The sequence below is a fragment of the Stegodyphus dumicola genome, chromosome X1, assembly GCF_044657685.1.
Source record: "Stegodyphus dumicola isolate Sdum_Otavi_A_Nest chromosome X1, ASM4465768v1".
Classification (NCBI taxonomy): domain Eukaryota; kingdom Metazoa; phylum Arthropoda; class Arachnida; order Araneae; family Eresidae; genus Stegodyphus; species Stegodyphus dumicola.
The window spans coordinates 18,320,522-18,343,781 of NC_140780.1; the positions used below are offsets into that span (position 1 = coordinate 18,320,522).

At 33.2% G+C, this 23,260-nt stretch overlaps 2 protein-coding genes across 4 annotated transcripts in view; one reads left to right on the top strand and one right to left on the bottom strand.

Moving 5' to 3' along the window:
- Positions 1 to 23,260, bottom strand: part of LOC118186365 (uncharacterized) — a 205,373-nt gene that overhangs the window by 82,499 nt on the left and 99,614 nt on the right. For all 3 annotated transcript variants that reach the window (XM_035356443.2, XM_035356445.2, XM_035356444.2), the window contains 2 exons: positions 22,353 to 22,514; positions 5,456 to 5,527 (listed from right to left, as the gene is read on the bottom strand). In XM_035356443.2, the coding sequence (XP_035212334.1) occupies positions 5,456 to 5,527; positions 22,353 to 22,514 (234 nt within the window). The remainder of the gene's footprint in view (positions 1 to 5,455; positions 5,528 to 22,352; positions 22,515 to 23,260) is intronic.
- LOC118185644 (uncharacterized) overlaps positions 1 to 23,260 on the top strand; it is a 390,931-nt gene that overhangs the window by 64,598 nt on the left and 303,073 nt on the right. The window lies entirely within an intron of this gene.

Below are 23,260 nucleotides of genomic sequence, written 5' to 3' on the forward strand. Positions count from 1 at the left end.
TGTTAGAAACTAGACGTGATTCAATGGCCATTTCTTTTACAACATCCTACACATATGAAGTTAAAATACCAAACATAAAAATGACGGGTGACAAGCTGCGTAAAATCTTATTATTCCGCTAATATTTAAACTTTTTCATTTTGGTCGCATACTTTCTAAATTTAATTAAGTATCAGAAATATAAAAATGAGAGCCTGAAAATAGAAACAATCAAGAAGTGCTAAGCAAATCAAAAGAATGCTATTTGCTTAGTTTATTATCTTTTTGTTAAGCATCTTAACATGCACAAAACATAAAGCATCTCACAAAAGCGATCGGATACTTTTATTTCCGAAAACAATGAGAAAAAAATTAAAACTGATATTGCAAAACATGGATCTCTATGAAATATGCAATTGCCTAATCTTCCTTTAAACTAAGTTATACTATTTAACAAAAAAAAAAAAAAAAAAAAAAAAAAAAAAAAAAAAATTTTTTGAGCTTAAAAATGAATATGTTCTTTTTAGAGCAGAATAATTCCGTTTACGAAAGAAGTTTTCGAACACTACTGATACTGCAAACGAAATTGCTAGGAATCAACACAATGCGTAAATTTATGAAATTATTTTGCACGGAAGCAACAAGCAACATTTAAAATTCTTTTATCTGAGCTCTTCAACGAAAGGAATTTTCGGTATTTCAATATTTTATTATCATGGCTAATTCAAGAAAGCGAATATGGTTAAAAATTCGAAAATAAACTTTTAATTTGCAATTAGAAAACGTGAAATATCGTAAAAAAGTGATGAAATGATTAAATTTAAGAATTTTGGGTACTTTTCCGTTTCGCCGGCGCAAATATTGCCAAGCAGACTTTATTGGCGACAACACACAGTATATACATAAAAAATGTTAACGAATGTTAATTGTAAGAATTTTTTATTTTGAAGGCATAAACATTTTAAAATCGTTTAAAATTTTGTAAAAATCCAATAAATTTGTAAAACGACATTAGCTTAAGAATTTATTATGCTTTCATGATTCATGACCGGCTGATTCGCCGGTTCATATCACGTAAACTACGCTACAAAAATCTAATTATCTCAGTAATTATCTACATTAATTCCAAGTTAAATCTTAAATTGGAGTGCAAGTTTAGATGCAAGAATTATTTCAATTCGTAAGAATAGCTTATTCAGAAATTATGTAAAACCGCAGTGCTTTACTTTGCTAGTGTATTCTCATTAGAATTGATGAACTTAATCCTTGACTATGCCTTTTCTATATTTTCGCTTTCCGGTGAGCGGTGTGATTGCATTCTAATTGACTTAATTACCGCGAATGACCTTAGGGCATAAAACTGTACTATCTGGTAAAAATTCTATGTAATTGTATGCCAGTATTGAAAGAACCAATCAATCTGATAAGAAATGGCTGCGACTTGTTTTCAAAATGAGGCATAAAAGGTTACCAGCGAGGATATTCTTTTTGGCATCAGTTGTACCATTATTGGCGGCTTTATCGCCTGCGCCGGCAAAATGGAAAAGTACCCAATTTTGACGTAATAAACCATTATTTAAAACATCATGGAGCTGGGAATGAGAAGACTTGGAAGACCTTAAAAAATAACAAATTTTAATAATTTTGCAAAGTTCCTCATTATTGATCAGGTTTTGAAAAATTATTCCAATGCGCTCACTATAATGATCGGTTGGCAAGGCTACGTTACATCGGTTTACTACGCCACAGTAAGAATAGAAGACTGTAAAAATCTTTCTAGCTTCTTAGATGAAATAAAATTCCAAATAACTAAATAAGGTAACTTTTTTTTTTTTTGACGAAAGCTAATTTAAAATATTTCGTTATTATGGCTAGTTTTTAGTATGAGAAAGAGCTAAGGAAGAATTTCAATCCTAAGAGCAAAACATCGGAGAATAGGAGTTGTAGTAAGTATATGTCTGTGTCGTTGAAACCATATTCTTCAGTTTATAAATAGAGTAATAGATCACTGAGAATATATTGCATTTTAAAATCAAATTTCTAATCGTAAATACAATTCTATAACTTCCAAAATAGTTCTAAATTCTAAAATCCTATGCATATTGCTATGAATGTGCGACTTGGTCTTTGTCTTATTATTCTGAATTACTAAAGGCACTCGTTCAGTGTCCAATCTTATCCCGTTGAAGAAAATTACCAAGGAGTAGAAATAAAACTTAGAAATAAAATATTCCTCTAAAACTATAATTGAGATTAACAGTACAAAACATTGGAGCAAAGATTAGGCCAGAAATGACAAAATGATATAGTTGAATCCGTGCTAAAATGATAAACCACGTAGACTAGAAGAGAAACACGCTAATGTGACAATCAAAATCGTAACAACAACCTTGTATTTAGCGTAGGTATAATGAAACACTCAATCGATTTCGAGGGCAGCTAAAGGTCTCTCCTCATCAGGAGAAAGAAATACCTAGAAAGAAGAAAATAAAGGAGTCACAGAAACACGTGGTCCTTATCAGCACTGCACGTGGTTATAACTAGATTTTGAATTAGAGTTGCACTGGCCGCCTACTTTTACTGAGCCAGGCTATCTGATCGAGCATGAAAAATTAGCGAAGTTAAAATAGGGAGCGAGGGGCAAATGCACCTTACGCTCAAAATCTGAACTTCAAATGCTTTCCATTATTTGAAGTTCAGATTTTGAGCGTAAGGTGCATTTGGTTGCTTTCCATTATTTGAAGTTCAGATTTTGAGCGTAAGGTGCATTTGCCCCTCGCTCCCTAGTTTAATTTCGCTAATTTTTCATGCTCGATCAGATAGCCTGGCTCAATAAAAGTAGGCGGCCAGTGCAACTCTGATTAAAAATCTAGTTATAACCACGTGCAGTGCTCATAAGGACCACGTATTTCTGTGACTCCTTCTCCTTTATTTTCTTCTTTCTAGGTATTTCTTTCATCTGATGAGGAGAGACCTTTAGCTGCTTTGAAATCGATTGTTTCATTATACCTACGCTAAATACAAGGTTGTTGTTACGATTTTGATTGATAAACCACGTCTAAGAGCTAGTAATAATCCAACAAAATACTATTACATGTAATTTAAGAAATACGTTTTTTGGTTTTAATTTGATAGATTCGGGGGGGGGGCTATCAATGCAATATGACTCCGATCACATTTGTGACATGAAATTCTCAAAAAGAAAGAGAAGATTTAATTTTTGGGCTCAATATTTTATTCTTGCAAATGGTATGTTGATGTTGTTGTGATTAACCTTGTTTATTTCATATAACAATAAGTCCACGAAATTTACCGTAGCAAGGAGGCAAATTGCTTCTGTCGTTGGCAAGAGCCTTGATCACAATACTGGTGCCAGTGCGACTTTGCTCATTTCCGCCCTCAATTTTGGAGGGAAGCATCCCAAAGAGACAAGTACGAGGGTCTCCCACCACTCTTTCACAGCTATCAACTTCTCGAGAGGACTTTCGACTTGCTGCATATTAAGAGTGCCTCCATGCCGCGCAGACGCTATACATTTACAAACATCCATGCCTTATTCTGGGTTCGAAACCAGACCCTGGAAAATGTATTTAGTGAAACACTTTCGTTCCACACTAAATACTGATTGAGGTAAACGCTTAATGCAAAGGTAGCCAGCATTTATTTCTTCCAAAATCAAGTTTTATATATTTAATTTAGTGCATTTAAAATATGATATAATTTTTGGAAACTAGAAATAACCCATGAGTTTTGTGAGACATTATATTCGTCGAGTAAAGCATAATATCGTTAATACTGAGATGGTTTTACAGTGTCATTTTATTTCCGTAAGTAACACATTTAATTTGTCATTTTAACTTACACATTATTCCAGACAAAATTTAGCAGAAACTGCATTGTTTAAGCCTTCGACTACAAAAAATATTAAACTCTGAACTCTTACGGGAAACAAGAGAATACATTCTGACCTTGTTTAAGAAATTTACTTCAATATTTTAATAAATGTCTTGCAGTATGCGCTGAAATATTTTTGTTGCTGTTAGAATGTTAGGTTTTGGTATATAGTATTACATTCTGAATATATATATATATATATATATATATATATAATATTTTTGTTGCAGTTAGGATGTTAGGTTTTGGTATATCGTATTACATTCTGAATATATATCTATTTATAATATAGTCTAAAAAGCATTACAGTGTTTCTAAATGTGAACTATTAACAATAGAACATGGATCAAAACATTATTAATTTTCTACATATATTCGAGCAAAAACATCATGAAAACTTCCTGCAGTGGCTTGCGGATTTCGAAAGAATAATTTCTGATTTATCTTTATTCAGATCAGTGAATCAGTGTTTTCGTATCTGATCTAAAGAGGTTCATTCTATCAACCAACCTAGATCAATCAGTTCATTCATTTCACCGACCTAGAAAATGAATACTTCCTGCACAGTCGTTACAAAGTGTGCTGATGTTTCCAACAGGTCGAATATTCCATACCCTTGATTTGATTAAATAAAACTAGTTATAGCTTAATCAAGATCCCGAGTTATTTGAACCCCCTTAACCTGCTGTTTGATATTATTCTTAATTGATGTATTTTAATGATATTCTCTTCTAATACGTTATTTAACCTGAACTTGAGATTAACTTTCCGTTAATCCAAAAGCATCGGCAACTTCCCTTTGCATGGTCATCATGGTTGTCATTCCTAGACTAACTTCCAGCCAGTAACTGTTCCACAAAAGTAACAACTGCATAGATTATTGTCTGCCTGCATCCTTAACAAAGCCTTTGCAAAGCTACCTGCACACTCAACAAATATTTATTGCTTTACTGACTTTGTTTCGTAAAACGTTCAAGCGGTTTTAATGAGCTTTACAATAGTGTAAAATCTCGCCGTTAGTTTTCGAACATCATGTTTATTCTAACAGCAATATCACACGACTGTTTAACATTAACCCGGGGTCTTAAATTAGACACAAGTAAATTATTTTTAAATAGTATTCCAGTTCGATAAATGTTCACATATTATTTTACTAATTTTTCTGTCAAATGTTTTGTTTATGCAGAACGTAGAAGGGTTTGTGAGAAATATATTCTACTGTTAAATATGTTTTCATAATGTTCGTGCGTAATACATAACTTTATCTCGTACTGCTTCTTAGTACTTTTAATGGCATTTCGGTAAGCGTCGGAAAATTGTGTAAAGTTTATAAATACATTTCGTAGCTGATTACACAAGAATGAGATGCAAGACAATTTGAACTTTTAATCTCTCTAGCAAATATTGTATAATTATTAAATCCTTCTATACGAGCGAAAGTTTCATTTGAGTTGAGAGTATTCACAACTCAAATTATTAATTTTTTTGTTTTCAATTATATTTTATTATAGTATACACTTTAAAATTGTCATAAAATGTTAATGTTTTATAACTTAAATAACATTTTCATATAATTACTTACTTTTATGAATCTGGATCGATGCCACAGGTAAGGTTTATAAGCTCCTACTTCATCTCTGGACACAACAGAAACCTGTAAATGCAGTTTTTTTTCCAGATAATGATGCATTATTTTCATAAGCAGACATTATTGCTCTTGAAGCACAACAACTTGTCTGAGATAAAGGTAAAATATTATTGTAATGCACTTCTTAAAATAAAATGTCTTTTTCGGAACAGAAAATATTAACATAGAATTGATTGTTTTTGAAAATTTAATAAATTATAAGAATCCAGAAGTACAACTTGCACAAGTATATGCGACGTATTTATCACTTATGATAATGAATATGTTTAATGAATATGGAAAGTTTTCAAACTTGTACATTAAAATACTGAACAAAAATTACAGAAATATGTTAGATAATTTACAGGTGCAAGTAGAATTGGGTGGGACATCAGAATTTCACTCTTGTTCGTATAGTTCAACTACACTAAATGTGTAGCACCGTCCTATTGTAAGGGATCTGAGGGTTTCCACCCCTCTTCATCTAAAACCAAACCATTCATCGAGAGGACTTTCAGCTTGCCTGTATTTTAAATGGCCGCACATTCACTATACACTAGAAAACATCCATGCGTTCTTCGGGATTTGAAACCGGGCCTACACGGTTGTCAGTTTTGCTAATCACTTTACCTAACATAACTACATAACATAACCGGTCAGTGCTACTGGGTAATTCAAATGTTTACAGAGAAACCATATGTTTTTATCTTGTGAATAGTATTAACAAAGGGTTTTAGTTAACTTATATATCATGTCATTCGGTTTTCTTCCACACATGCTCAACAAAGACATTGTTTAACAAAACAAAGATGTAATTTCCCCTTGAAATGCATAAAACAGCCTTATTTCTATAAAATCTTAAACTCCTCGCAGAAGTATATAAAGCAAGTCTTAGAAACTCCTACGATGTATTGCAAATGTGTTACTGAACTTGAAATATGGACTATAATATACTTAAACATGCAGTTATGAGGTATTTCTCCCGCCTTCCTAGAGTGCCTTCGTGGTGTAGTGGTTCTGCACGCTGGGCCAGTATTCCAGAGGTCCATGGTTCAATTCCCGTCGAATGCGTTGCTAATTTTTCATCTGTCTGCTTTCGAAAAAAAAAAAAATCACCTGATGCCTCTACAGTGGCAACCGAACTAAAAGGGTCGTGGATGATGAATCTCCACCCCCAGGATTTGGCGATTGGGTCATCTAGAAATCTCAGTCACCCTTTAAAAAAAGGGGGAGTATATAAGGTATTTCTTCCGCCTTCCTAGCGTACCTTCGTGGTGTAGTGGTTCTGCACGCTGGGCCGGTATTCAAGAGGTCCATGGCTCGATTCCCGGCGAAGGCATTGCTAATTTTTCCTCCCTCTGGCTGAGACATCAGGTGAAAAAAATCACCTGATGTCTCTACACAGTGATAAAACAGTGACATACAGAATTTCGTTAATGAATGGAAAATAGTCGTTTCATTTTTGCTATAAATATTAGTGGAAATAAGCTAAATGTTTGAATAAGTTTCTTTTTTACATAAACGTACGAACGCACAATTTTTACATTCACATATATTTTATATAAACATCTTTTATTTCGTACTATATTAATTACTAAAAGCATTTAACAGTTATCAAAATTTACTGTTCCAGGGGCTGCGTTTTATAACTATCCTGAATATTCACAAACTAACAGATCTATGCATATGTCACTGTTAGCTTACCATGAATTGCGGAAGATTCTTTCAAATATGTCCGCGCCATTCTCAAGTATAGGGTTAGTTCATAAGTTCGTGCGTATTAAGAGTATGCGTGGAATTCACTATGCCGCATTTACTAAAACAGTACAATTTTGAACCTGTTGAAACTTGTCATCGTTTGGCTAACATGTTATTTAGTTGATCACCAACTTTCGTAAATATCGAACGCATTTTAGTACCCATAAAAGATGAATATACATAATCAGTACAAACGTGCTGTGCTACGTTTTTTATTTTCGGTGCGGTGAATTTGCCAGGTTTGCAGCGGTAAAAATTAATAGTGTAAATGGTGAACACACTATTAGTGTAAGGACTGCCAAGAAATGGTTTAAAAATTTAAAGTTGGAAAAATCAGCATTAATGATGAACCCCATTTCAGGACGGTTTGAACTGTTATAATCAAATCAAACGATTCATTCAGAAGTTTATAGTGAACAACTTTGCCGTCTAAACTCAGAATTGATCAAAAAACGCCCACGATGGGTGAATATCAAGATAGTGTTGTTTCATCATGATAACGCTAGACCGCATACGGCTCGAACAACGCTGCAAAAAATTAGTGAATTTAATTGGCAGCTTTTGACACATCCTGCTTACTCCCCAGATATTGCCCCAAGTGATTTTTACTTATTTCGTGCCTTACAAAATGTTTTACTGGGAAAAAAATTAAATTCTAAACAGGATGCACACAATGAACTTTCAAGTTGTTTTGCATTAAAACCAGAGTTTTTCTACAGCAATGGCATAAAAAAGCTGCTTGTAAGATGGCGAGATATTGTAGATAATGGAGGAAAATATATAATTGATAAAAATATTAAATTGTGTTTTTTTATATTATTTAAAAATTTACCAAAAAATGCGGACTCATTTATGGACTGACCCAATACATCCATTGGCTGATTACTATTCGTGGAAAGTAATAGTAAATATTACTTCACTTTGTATTAGTAAGTCTATCTTAGAGCACGCAAGAACAATCCAAAATGAATTAATGCCACTTGTTGGAAAGTATTGTATATGATTTACGTTCAGCATGAAAATGTGAGTCAACTAGTAGAGAAATATAAGCGTATTAATGTCCGAGTCATTAAATTATTTCCTCAACCACAGGATTAAGTGTATTAGTGCTTAAATCATTTATATAAAAATTGCAAATTTTTTATTCCAGGTTGTCGGTTTTGAGTGGTTTTGGTTTCATATTCACAGGTAATTTTTTGTTCTACTTTAATACTGTTACTCCAAATGGAAATTAAATTAATTTCTCTGCATTACACCCTTAAAGAAATATAACAAAACTGTAACTACTATACAAATAAAATTGAGTACCAGAAATATTTGAAGTCAATTTAAATATAAAAAAGTTTTAAAGTGTTAAAGGACTTCTTTTCGTTAATAGGAAAGAAAAAAACTTAGCATTTCAAGAGATCTCGTAAATAATTTGGATTGCTTAAATCTAAACTAGTTCAAAATTGCCCTTTCAGGGGCGGTGGTTTCGCCTTGAAACCGCATTTTCAACATTTTTTTAAATTTAGAAAATTTGGTTTCATTTTCTCAAAACCGCTGCTAAAATTAAATTACTTCTTAAAGCTGATAACAGATGGCAGCACCAGACCTTCCTGGGCATCCATTAATTGATGCGAATCATTCAAAAATAGCTTGTTTGGCACAGTCTTCTTTTTGAGCTGTTTTAAAAGCAAAAAACCCAACAATTTTTAATTTTTCCACGATATATTTTATAAGCAGGCATCAATGATTAATGAAATGTCCTTAGTTCACAAAAAAAAAAAAAAAATAAAAAATAAAAAATAAAAATTAAAAAAAAAATGGAACCCTTTTAATTTTGAATGTTTTCATCGCGGTTTCAGTATGAAACCACCCCTCTCAGACATCGAAGAAAGGATCAGATGACGCAGTCGCGAGATTTTTTACAGCTGTGCTTATTGCTTTCGAATCACTGCTGTAAACAGTTGCACCATATCTTCGTTTGAGTGGCTTCAAATATGAGGATTTATGGGGCTTTTGAGAGAGGAAAAACATTTCTTATTTTTTACAGAGGCGCAGAGCACACTAAAGAACACTCACAGTTGCGTTTTTATTCCGCTTCTCTTAGCCGTCGCTTTTCTCATGCTGCTAGTTCACAGTAAAATATTTGTATGCATCTAAATTTATTTTATTTTCACATATAATTTTCTTAGTTTTTAACATAATTTTTAAAAATATTTTATAGTTTTATGTAAGTAATTTAATGCATTTATTAGTTACTTTTTGTCTTATATTTTGTTTCCCGTTTTAAATTTTTTATTTATAATTAAAAATTCGTGTTTATGCAAATATTACTTACTTCATTAGTTGTTCAGTAATTTACTATGCATTAGTTGTTCAGAATTTACTATGTTCAGTTCTGCAACTTGGGTTACGTTCTTCATTAGTTGTTCAGTAATTTACTATGTTCAGTTCTGCAATTTGGGTTACGTTCAGATACTTTCCAGCAAAGTAAAGATAAATAAGCAAATGCTCTAGACGGGCGCTGGTTTCAAGGCCAAACCGGTCTCCTTTACATAAAGGGGGACGAAAAAAATTTTTTTAAACTCATTTATGTTGTCTATAGGACCCTTGCATGACATTATGCTTACTTTTTCATAACTTTTAAAAAATCATAACATTGCGCTCCTGAAAGGGTTAAGCAATTTTAAGAGTTTGAATCAACCTGAGTAGTTTAGCTCTTGATCGCCGTCTTATCAGTAATAAAACGAATATCTTCTGATACAGGTCTACATTTATCATTGTTAAATGTTAGAAAATAAATTTTAAATAAATCTCGATGTGACGAAAGCCTTATATAATAAGATAAAGGATACTAATTCAGAAGTCAAACAACAAAAATCAGCGTTATATTCACAAAATTTTCACAGATAAAGATAAGATAAAGATAAAGGATGTATGAAGGCTAAAAAGATTTGGAGATCATTTACTGCAATTTTAAGAGGTTCAGGAGTTTCAGAGAACAATAAGTAAGAGAAGATATATTTTCAAACGATTACGATCTTTATAATATGGCAAAAATACGCAGGCTGCAGATGCTACTTAGCTAAAGTTATAGATCCATAATTAAATATCGCGAGTATTTAAAGTCCTGGAATTTATGATAATAAAAATAAATCAAAGAGTATTCGCACAGCATGTAAATGGGTTACTTTCTGTTTTATTTCATCATTACATATCATATTTAGTAGAATTTTGGATAATTTATTATATGTATTTCATATTAATTGATTATTAAACTGTTGATAGAATCAAAAGATTTGAGTAACTGTTTATTGAGAAGAGGGAAACCATTATTAGGAGGAAATAACACAAAAATTACAGAATTAATCTTGTGTGTTCCATTCTTGCCACTAGATGGCGGGCATTCTTCCTGTCTTTTTCTCTAACTGAGATCTAGAAAGGAGACTAGATTCGAACCGCTCGGGAGGAGCGTAAAGACGAACTTCAGATTTAGAAAACAATTAAAATGTACTGTCTTAAAGTAATTATCAACTCCCATGTAAATACTGTAGTTATGAAGATGTGTGTAAATAAAATGTCATTAAGACTTAATTGAAACTGTAATTTGAATCGAATATAAATGCCAACGTATGTCCTAAAAAATCTCCTAAACAATGGTTAGTGCCCGCCATAACAATATCTATTTAAGTATTATCCTGAATTTTAATTTTAAATAACTCCCAAAGAGTTTCCGCATGTTTATATTCATTATCCAATATCCGCATGTTTATATTCATTATCCAATATTAACTCTTTCATCAAGTTTACTATAAAAAATTTCTTTTAGACGTAACATTTCTTTACATTTTCCCCAGGTATCCATCCATGCAGTCATAAGGAAGGACGGGTTTTCTGTAACTAGAAATATCAATCTAGATCAATTAAAATATTTTGTAGTCTTTCGATATTGTTTCCTATACAATTTTTTGAAAGACGCTCGATATCAGAGGACATAAATTTGATGTTATCTACAAATATAAATTTTAATCTCGCATTTGTTTTTCTAAATTGATTATATTTACCTTCGGTATTTGGAATAATATCTGTTTCTGTTTTGTCCTCTTAATCTGACTTTATTATCATATCTTAATACTCTTTAAACAAATGCTCAGCATAACCACTTAAGTTGAGAGTAAATACTCGAACAAATTTAGAATTTCAGTATCATAAACTGCAAGACTTATCCTCTGATCCTTTATATTTTCCGATTAAATGATCGAGGTTGCGTTCATTCTTAAGAGTCATACATATATGAAATGCATCAGTTTTCAGAAATGCTTTTAGATATCATCAGTCACTTTACTAGCTTAATGTCCATATACACAGATTAATCGTTTAAAGTCAGTTTTTAACATTTTCGTAAATATTTCAGGAGTATTAGGGTCTCTATAAGTAACGGTATCTTTATAAAGTTTCATCTTCATACTTATTGCAAAACTAAAGCTCTTGGGTTCATGTTTTAAACATTTCATCGTATAACAGTTATGTTATCCGGGTTAGACTGACAAGTAATGGTATTTTTAGGTAGACATCGAGAGACTGCAGATATAAACAAATGTTAACTCACAGAGAACAATTATAACCTTTAAAGAAAATGTATTCTTATTCTTTAGCATTTAAATTTTTATGTTGTTTTTATTTTACAATCAATTTCACGTTTGTGCAAATTCTTTTTCGAATAACAAGTGAAACCTCTTTCACATGGATAAATGTTTACTTATGTATTGATTATTTGAGCTTTTAATTGCTGAGCTACCAGGATTATGAATACTTTTAACTAACGGATATAAAATTGCTGCTATTTACAAAAAAAAAAAAAAAAAAAAAAACTTAGAGTTTTATGTTGATGTCCAAAACAGTCTTTTCAGATTTAATTTCATCTGATAATTCTGTATATCCATTCCTTTAAGTGGTTTGTATTTTTTAACTTTTAATTCTCATTTCTTAATTTCCGATTGTTTCCAACTTCGTTCCCTTTCGTGAAAAATCATCCACTTCAAATAACAGTTTTACACCATCATAATATTCAATTAAATCCACACATTTAAAAACAATTTCCATTAAAATTTTATAAGAAAAATCTTGCTCTGTTATTATTTAGATAATATCACTTGTCTGACCTAGAGAATAACCACGAATTTTATCATGGTAAGGATTGCAAGACTGTGTCTGTTGTTAGCATGTCCCTTGAGTACCATACAGGTGTCAGAGCGACTTTGCCCAGATCCGCCCCAATTCTGAAGAACAGCACCTCAGAGGACGGCTTCGACAGTTTGCCACTCCTCTTCTCCTGCCATTAAACCACTCAAGAGAAATTTTGGCACGCCGTATATTTTGAGTGACCCCAAGCTGCAAAGATACTATAGAGTTACAAACATCCATGCCTTCCCCGGGGTTCTAACCTAGGACCATCAATACATCAGTTAGCATCCCTAATCAATATACCGTCTGGGAGGCTCAAATTCTTTTTCTGTTTGGTATATCCAAAATATTGTATCTTACGCACGGTTTTGCAATAGACTGAATGCACACAGGTTCGATGATAGGTTGAAAAAAATTATTTTATCAAAAGAAACACTTCAGAGTTCTGGAACTTTTCCCAGGAGTAATCGTGCAGGTGTTCACAGTATCACAGAGCACAATCAGTAGTTAAACTCCTAACTACTAAGAACGTAAAACAGAACGCAAGCAGAGCTCATCTAAAAGGCGAAGCTTTCCATACTCTGAAGTCGCTCTGAACTAAGAGCTCATAATAACTCAGGGCAGGGGCGCTTTACTGCCTTAGTTAGTTTTCACCCGGCTGTCGAGATACACTGCTGCCTATTAAAATTACAACACCATGAAGGAAAGCAAATGAAAAAAAAAAAAAAAAAAAAAAAAAAAAAAGAAGATATTTAACGTACGTAAACAGTATGGCATGAACACAAAATGATTAATTTTGTAAGCAGTTTGGGGGTTTACAGGAGTGCGAAATTAGTAGAAGCAGCTGCCACTCCGGGCAGCTAAAATGGCCCTTATCCGGTTAGGCATGGAGTCGAACTGGGCTTAGATGAAAGAAACAGGCAACTCATTCCATGCTGCTTGAAGTCTATGTCACACTTCATCAACCGTATTAGCTGGAGAGGGGTAGCGGGCCAATCTCTCAGTAGCCAATGACCAGCTGTTTTCAATGGGTGACATATCTGAAGACCGAATATCTGAATAGAATAGCTTGTGTATCATGGAAGGTCAGAACAAGACGTGCAACATGTGGTCTTGCATTATCTTGTAGGAAAATGGCGTTTGGCAGACCTCGAAGATAGCGCACGACAACTGGACCAAAGATGCCAGAAATGTACCGATTTGCGTCCAATGTACAGTCGATCCGAACTAGAGATATGCGTGTCCTATACCCAATGGCTGCCCAAATCATCACTCCAGGTACATGGCCCTTATGTCGATATCGAATGCAAGCAGGCGACGTATGGTCTCATTGGAACCTCCAGACACGTATACGGCCATCAGAATACTGCACGCAAAACCAGGAGTAGTCTGAAAAGGCGACATTGTGCCACTCCTGTATCCAGCTTTGTGGTTCGGTGCACCAGAGTCTCTCTCTGTGCTGCATTGTTAAGGGAAGTAATGGTCACCGTTCTGATAGTCCATGCTCCTGCAAACACTGACGCACCGTACGAGCGGATACTGGGCGGGCTGCAGACATGCATATTTTCTGATTAATGGTTCGTGATGTGGTTGTACGGTTTGCAGTACTTACATAAGTCCTCTCGGGCGTTATTCATGGGAGGGTGTTGGAAATCCTGCATGCCGTTCAGTATGACCCTCTATCGAATTCCGGCACTTGCTGGCAAACATTTCTTCCTCTTATTCGAGGCATAACACGATATTATGAGCAATCTCCGACATTACAAAGCGCTTTCCGAATGAGAAATCCACTACACACTTCTTTTATGCAGTGCTTCAGATATCGTTTCTCCCTCCTGCGTCGTTTAAATGCTCTCAAATACTAATCATTTGCATAACCCAACCTTTTCTTCCTTTCATGCGATTTTGACGTTTCTCAGATCATTCCTTCTTGGTGTTGCAATTTAATGGTCAGCACTGTATTTCTAGTACTTTTTGCTTCTCGAAATTACTGGAAGGCATATGAGAACTGGATAAATTTACAGTTACATATGAAATCAATTACAGTTATTCAATTTCAATACCTATTACTGTGATCTAGGGACCGGACCAAAATGTCGCCAAATGGTCGTCAACTTTGGCGACTTTTAGCGATCTTTCGCCAAAGTTGGCGATAAAATTAGTAATTAAAACCGTTGCCAGCTTGGTGATATCTCACCAAATTAGCGAGATAGCTACTCAATGGTAAAGGCCTTGCCCCTGTACTCTTATTTTTCCGTCAGAACATCCTCCTTTTGGATTTTCATATTACGTTACACAGAAAAAATATAACAATTTCGCATATAATTTCACTAAAATAATCTATCTATTCACAAAATTCGTAACAATACATATTTTAAGCTATTATATGTTATAATTTTCCTTATTTTATTAATTACCCTTTGACTCATATTATTAAAAGTATTCAACAAAATTAGAAATAGTTAAATATTTTTAATCACAAATTTTGTTCTATTGATCTTAAGCAGTTTCAATTCGTGAAATGCAATTCTGATTAAATAATGCAGACTTATACTATTTCCCCCCTTAATATGATAATTTATTATGACTTTTATAACACTTACCGTAAATATTACATCTGTTTCGTTTTCCTCTGGGTTTAGAAAACAAAGCAATATTAAATGAAATATTTCTTTTAGTTCTGTTTTTTTATTTCTAGTCAGCTATATTATGCTTTTAAAATTAAAAAAAAAATATCACTCAGTATTATGTTTTTACAATAATCACGAAAGTGTTTTTTACAATCTTTGACTTTCAAGCCATTAATAATGAAATAATTTTTATAAATACGTTTCAAAATAAATGAATAAATAAATAAAAATAAAAAATAGAGAACAAATATTATTTTCTAATATTCCACAGCTTAATCAACGAAAGAAAGATTTAAAAAACTTTGAAATTAAAAATAATATAGAGTTCAAGGTAATAAAATGTTATAAAGGACAAGAATTTAGCCCCGAAAGCTAGCTGTCTTTAAAAGTAAGCAATATTAATGTCTTTACACTGCCATTTTGGGGGCAACAAAAAGCGCCTACTCATTCGATATGATAAATCGGTTGTTAGATGTCTCTTTTTATGCGCGTAAACATGTTGTTTTCCACTACCACTACTTTGTTTCCATAATCATGGAAAACACAAGTTTTGCTGACTCTGCGATTGTAAACGTAGCCAAGATAGCTGCTAATATAAAAGTTGTCCATAACTTTATATACTGTTTGAAAAGGTTTTTTTTTTTTTTTTTTTTTTTTTTTTTTTTTTTTTTTACAGTATGTATATACTCTCTCCATTTAGGACTCCACAAAATTTAATTTTCTAAAAATACTTTTCAATGAATCCGGCATATTGAACTCCATATTTATTTCTTGTTCAGCTTTAAAAATGCTTGAAATATTATAATCACATTTTTCCCATGAAATATAAATGATTAATTGATTTAATATAATACATGAACACTCAAAATTTTAAAATTGTTTTGTTATTAGAACTCACATTTTCTCATTTACTTCTAATATCAGGACTCACATGTTTCAACTTTTTGATAAAATAAGCCTGCTTTTTATAACTTTGTTTCAAACACTTTCAATACTTACATCGTAAAAAAATTCATCTTCGGAAGAATGATATGCTACGTATTTATTTTTACTTGGTTTAAAAACTTTTATACATTGTTTAGATATTTAATTTTTTTCAGATTATTCATTTTTTAAAAAACTAAATTTTTTTCAGTGGAAAAATGTCTTAAAAAATTTGCTTGTAGCATAATTTTAGTTCAATTTCTGCTCAATAGAGAGCAGCAGCTATCTAACACGCTTGAACTCCTTATCTCCTTTGATGAAAGTTCATACGACGCCCTTTCGGGTTCCAGTTAATAATAGTGGTTAGATTTAGAGAAATGAAGATAGTGAGAGTTTGTGCGAGTCCACCTCAGAGTGAAATGAAAGTCGAATGGTTTAAAAATTTGGAAGAGCCAAAGGTCTTAAAAAAGATTTATATAGATCATGGGAAGGCTATACGCCCAAAGAGACGGATGATTTTGTGGGGAAAGTGTATCGTTTTAAACCTCCAAAAATTTAATCTATAACACTCTTTAACCAAGGTTTGAATCCGGGTCGAACTGCTAAAGTTTATCGACTTCACTGCTCGGCCACCGGTGGGCGGATTTAAAAAGAAAGGAAAGGTTTAAAAACGGAATTTCATCTGTCCCTGAAGGTATAAAATAACCATCCAAATTCCTTCTACTTCGGATAAAAAGACCTGCAGTAAAAGAAGTGACGAATGCATGCGGTGATAGAAAGTTGAAAGATCAGAAAAGATCATAAATAAGTTTTATGAGAAACTTGATAATTATTATGTAGGTAACGGAATTCTTAAGTTAGCTGTACTACGTAAATTAATCGATGAGATATGCAAAAGAAATAAAAATTACTGTTACCTTACTAGATATTAATAAATGAAAGAAAGATAGCTAATAGCGATATATAAAATATTATAAGAAAATATTTTGTAAATAAATGAGTCATTATATTAAAGTGGAAATATACTGGAGTAAGCAGCTAAGCAAATTAAAATCAGTTATCAAGAAAAATGTGAAAATATAATTGCTAAAAGAGACATCTGAAAATCCACACTATGACACGTACACTCGTGTGTAAAATTAAGAGAATTTGCACATTTTTTCAAATTTTTGAAGAGCTAACGGACATATCTTAATGAGCTTTGGTATGAATATACATTTATAACAGAGAAAGAGGTGCACCATTCAAAAGTAATTTTCTGTGCGTGTGATTATTAGTAAAGTTCATAGTGCAGGGATATCCAGAATCCCCGTTGTGATATCGAACTGAAAATGCGTGGCAATGGGACATGGTTACCTCTCACAACCAGACAGGCCGCGCAGCGTGACGGCATACCGGACAGGAGGCAGCGGAGAAGTGCCTGTGGCAGTCGATTCCACTTCTGCAGCAAGGCAATTTTCAACTCCGGGACGGTTCTCGGAGAGGAATCGCCCTACGAAGAGCCTCCGAGACATGCTGTATAAGGTTAAGGTCAGAGGATCTGGATGGCCAATCCATACGACGAATATCCTCACTTTCCAGGTAATCGCCGAACAGCTGAGCCCTATGTGGACGAGCGTTGTCGTCCGTTAACAGAAACCAGGGACCAACTGCGGTCAGGAAAATTCTAACATAGGGCTCTAAGATCTCCCACCTATACCTCATAGCAGTGAGAAAGCCTTTTTCAAACACATGCAGGGGTGTGCTTCCGTCCAACAAAATGCCTGCATACTTTCCCTGTTGAGGAAAGGTCATCTTGATGGGAGATCAAGATGGCCTTTTTTGAGGGGGGATGGCATCATGTTTCAGGCTTTCTACAAATACAGGTACTCCGAGAATCAGTGTCCAGGCTGAATCTCGACTCATTTGTAAAATACACCTTGCTGCACTGAAGTCTGGTCCAATGCGCGTGTTGTGTGTAGCCACCAGCTCTTGTGATTGAGTTGTCTCCAATCTGTGGACAATTCGCCATCTCATTTCGTCATCCCTACGTTCGTGGCTCCTCATTTTACCTGATGCCTAATAAAATTTAGCCAACACTTCGAGAAACACGGCGACTGTCGTGAAAGAGTAGGAGCAGACAGATCGTCGCAAACCCCTTGTGCGCTTGTATCACTTCCACGATCACAGCTCCACAGATACGCACGCGTACGCTTACGTACTCGAATCCGAACATTTGCATGATTCTTCGGGGGGCATAATTAGTATACTTGGTTCAATACGTTTCGTAAAAATAGACATCATTTGCAAATTCTTTTAATTTTACAGAAGAGTGTACGTATTTAAAGAAAACATTAGTGACTAAACTGTGAAAGGAAAACGACTCAAGACAAGTAAACACTATTAAATAAGAAAGCGAGATTTTTCACTCTTTTTATTCTTATGTTAACGAGTTCAGCAGTAGATGTGAGTAGTAGGGGCTTTGAATGGGCAACTAAAACAGCTTCAGATTAAATATCCAGATCTGAATGTAAGAAATAATAACTGACGTTGACAGGGAGTTTTCACAACTATGAATTTCTTACGGAGTGACAGATAAAAGTATAAAAAATAAGAAAAGGTTTAAAGGTATGTTAACTTCAAATGCAGGGTGTCCCAGCAAAACCGACAGTACTTTGCACAGTCAGAATGCTCGTTAGAAATGCACAAAAACTGCCTGAAAAACTGTACTGGTACGACCCGTAGGTTTCGAGAAAACTGCGAAAGAAAAGTATGATGTCAAATGCGGTAGAAGAGCCCCCCCCCCAAAAAAAAATCGTAGAAACATGAGCATCGCTATTTGCATATGTTTACATAAGATGTTTAAGCTGTCCACCGAGCATATCTAGGCAAGCATGCGTATGCGTTCATGCTTCCAGGAAAGAATTTTTTTCCCTTGCACCGGATATGATGTCGCACTTTTCTTTCGCATTTTCATTGAAAACTATGAATAGTACAGGTACAGTTCTTTTGGCATTTTTTATGTATTCCATACGAGGAATCTGGCTGTTCAGAGTTTGGCGGTCTTGATGGGACACCATGTATGTTATCTTAAAGATGATTGGAAGAAGATGAAAAAAAATTGAAAACAGAATAATAAATTTAGATGTATCTACAAGAGATAGAACTCAGTGAGGAAAACTATTACAGTTATGCCAAATATAATATTGTAGAACATTTGATCACTTGGTGAATATTGGCATGAAACTGTAAAACTGAGGAAAAGCTTTACGTCTAAAACTATTGCTGATTATTTAAAGACCTCAGGTAGAAAATTTCAATATAATTTGTGTTTCTTACAAAAAAGTCCTTCTGTTTAAATTTTTCTATTAAGAGATAAAGGTAAATCCCCTATAGAAGTTTGATGCTTGTTTTATACAAGAACCTGCTGATTTTAATTAAAGGAAATGTTTATCACCTTTATACATGGATTTCTTAACAGTACATTCAAAAGAATGTAATAAAATTGAAGATTTTATTGAGTACTCAAAATCCTGTGAAGTTTAAACGAATAGTTTCTCAATCATTTTCTCTGGTAAATAGAATGAAAATAACAAGCTTTCTTCCTTTAACAGATTTGATGTAAGCCATGACTGATAAGAAAGCATAATTTTCTGAAAGAATGTTTCACATGTAATGATCCTCCAATTAAATTTGAGAGAGTGTTTGCTAGATCTAAGTTTGTAGTTTAATTAGAAAGATATTATCGTATTGATTTCATATGACATTTTAAGATTTGAATCTTAAATGAGGAATTTCACAAAGAAGGAAAATATACAGCTAATATTTTTCAAGGATAAGATGCTATTCATATTCATTAAGAGATTACTGAAGGCGCAATCAAACCAACTTGGATCTGAAGTTATTTTTATTTTCTTACGCTAAATCAACAACCAGGTAGTAGGACTTCGAAAGCGTTGATAAACCAAACTGTAAAAGGTTGTTTTACAGTCTTAACAGTTTACTCATTTGTTTTACCAGTTCTAATCAAGGGATTAAAATAAGTAATTAAGACAGAGAATTAAGAGATTTAAATAAACAAAGGGTACTGAATGTGATGAAGAGTACTATTTGAAAAAGATGAAAAATGTAATTTTCAAACAAATGTATAAAAACAGTCTTTTCGTCGAGTAAAAAAAATTCAAAGAAGAAAATTTTGTAAAGATTTATTTGACAACTTAGTGAATGAAGATAGAGATAAGGCAAAGTATAGGGTGCGGCAGCGTTCATAGTAGGATATTAAAAGCACACCATAAGGCAGTAAGTGTAATTTATTTATTACCTCTTATGTCAATTAATAGTTAAAGGTATGCCATTTACTAATTTGTAAGTCGTTGTCCATTGCGTGGATTACTTTTTGAATATGATGCCCCCTCTGCACAACACATTCATCTAGGCGGCTTTGGAAGCTTGCCATAACTCGGCGTAGCGTATTCCCTGGGACATTACCGACGGCAGTTCGGATGCGATCCTTCAACTCAGGAATGGTGGTACAACGTGTTCGGGAAACTTCTTGCTTCAAAGTGCCCAAAGTCGGCACATGAAAGATCAGGTGAGCGAGGCGGCCAGGAAATGTCACCAAAACGGGAAATTACTCTACCTGGAAATGTCTGTCGAAATGGTCCGTCCATCTAGAACTTTCCCATAACGTCCCAAGTTGAAATGTTTCCGAAATAGACGCTGGGTAGCAATAACGGAGTAGTTATTCTTGAAATAACTTTCAACAGCAAAGGCACGATGCTGTGCCCTCCAACGATCCATATCACTGTCACACTCGAAATGGCAGCTCATTAGTACACGAATGCGGCACGAGCTGGCCGCATTCATGCAGTTCGTGCATAAAATAAGTTCCATATTTAAAAAAAAATAATAGAATTGTTTACTCCAAAAAATTAGGGAAAAACGGGGCTATAAAATATTATCCTTATATAAATGAAAAAAATAAAAAGAGGTAGGCCTACATATTACATGAAAAAAATCACAGAAAACACAGAAAGTATAGAAAAAGTAAAGCAATTGTAACATAAGATAAAAGATGCTACTTATGATTTTTTTGTCGATGGTCCAGATGCAAGTATTTTACATTTACGTGTATTTCTTCATCAAGACATTAAAACTATTTAAGTTAATTTATAATAGTTAGTTAGAAATTGAAGAATATAAAATTGAAGCAAATTTAGATTATACTTCCGTCATATTGCAAATACTATGTCTGATTAATTTTACTCCAGCTTATGCAACATTAAACTCTACGAATATGGTTTCTAACGCAGGTACTTCAATTTGTTGATAAAAAGTTTAAAAATACTATCTTAAAAATGATATTATCGCAACTTAATTTTTTTTAAAGAAATTAGAAGTGAATGACAAATATACAGCAGGATTAGCAAAACTATGGCTATTCATCAAAGACAGCAATTCTATCAAAATAAGAAATCCTTTAAATTATATTTTTTGGCTTTTTAATAATTGTGAAAACATTAATAAATTTTATTGTAAATTTAAGTTTAAGAGAATAAGTGACAAGTGTGTTTCAAGGAAAACATGAGCCTCATTCAAAATTTATCAGAAATGGCATTTATCTTTTACATCCATACACTCTGCAGTTTTTGTGAGCTGAGGTATCAAACTATACATTAAACATCTTAAATTTCCTCGGTTTCTGTGAAGCTGTACTTTATATTTTGTCATATGAAAGATATGTACATTCATATGAATCCCTTTTTTATAGTTATTAGAAAGAAATAAAAATTAGATGGAATTTTTCTTAGCTTATATCAGTAGTTTGAGCTGATATTATTGACAGATTGATATCCTGCTAACTATAATTTGTTTTTCCCAACATTTTTTTGGGGGGGGGATTAAATTTCACTACTTAGCTTTTTTGTATTACCTTAGTGATGTGTGCCTTAAAAATGAAGACAGATAAAGTATTTCACACATTTTTCAAACAGCATCTTTGCTTGGAATGGTCAAACCAAAATTAAAAATATCGAAATGCAAAGTAGCTACTGATATTAATTAAATTATCATAAATATCAGATCAAACAAGCCTTTGATATTAATTTAAATATCATAGAACAATCCCCTCTCAAGAATTTGCTGAATGTTTGTTACAATTCCTTGTGTAGGAGGACTGACAATTTTAACAAACACATTTCTGAAAGAGAGAAGAGAAACACGCCAAAGTAAAACTTAAAATTAGGCAAAAGAGCAACCTTGTGCTTGGCGCATATTTTAATTAAAATCTTCGCCAAGCACAAGGTTGCTGATTTGCCTATTTTTACTTTTCTGAAGTTTATTCTTCACCAACATATCAAAAGAAGCTAAAAGAAATTAATAAGAAAACTCACCTCATAGGACGTAGGCGTACTTTTATTTATTGGACTAGAACGGACGACAATGAAAGTGTGAAGGAAATGGGATTTAATACACGTAGGAGAGAAAAGAGTATCATCAGCTTCTAAAAAAGCGACGCATACGATGTCGTTTCCTATATGTCTCTTCTTCTGGAGCTGAAAATAAAAGCCTCTAATTAAAATAATGGAAACATTGGCTCGTTATCTTTGAGAATAATAAGGCTTTTAATTAATCGGCTTATCTCTGAGTATCTCCAATATTGACGTGAGCTAAAAATAACACTGTATTCTTGTGCTATTCGATTGCAATAAAACGCTCAGAAATTAATCCTATTTGTTTAAGATGCATTTATGCGTTAATTGCAATTGAATTCTGACATATTGTAACTGTTCTTAGTTTTTAATTAAAATGTTCCTCCTATTTCTAATTATTTTTTCAAGTATCAGAAAGAAAAAGAGAGATATTTATGATTTTAATTCTACTGTTTAATTTCGATAGCGTTTTGAGAGATAAAAGAAAATCTGAGCGAGTACATGACTTTTCATAAATTTTCCTTTTCTGATACTGGCGGTCTCTACGTGTATTAGTTACTGGTATGAAATAAAATAATAAGCAGTTCTTAAGTAATAAATAGTGCTATTCAATAATCATTAATTGTTATACAAATTAAATAGAACAATACTGCAAGGGATTAGTCCACTCTTACAAGCAAGTAAACTTAAAATAAATTTTCTGTTCTTTGAGCTAAAGACAAAGCAAAAAGTAAAATTAGTCGGAATAAAAGCTTAACTAAATAAAAGGAAGAGTTTATAATAAAAGAACCTAAGCAAGATATCACCGTTTTATAATCTATTTAATGCAAGTAGCAAAATGTGTATTCCTATGTAATTTTTTTTGCATA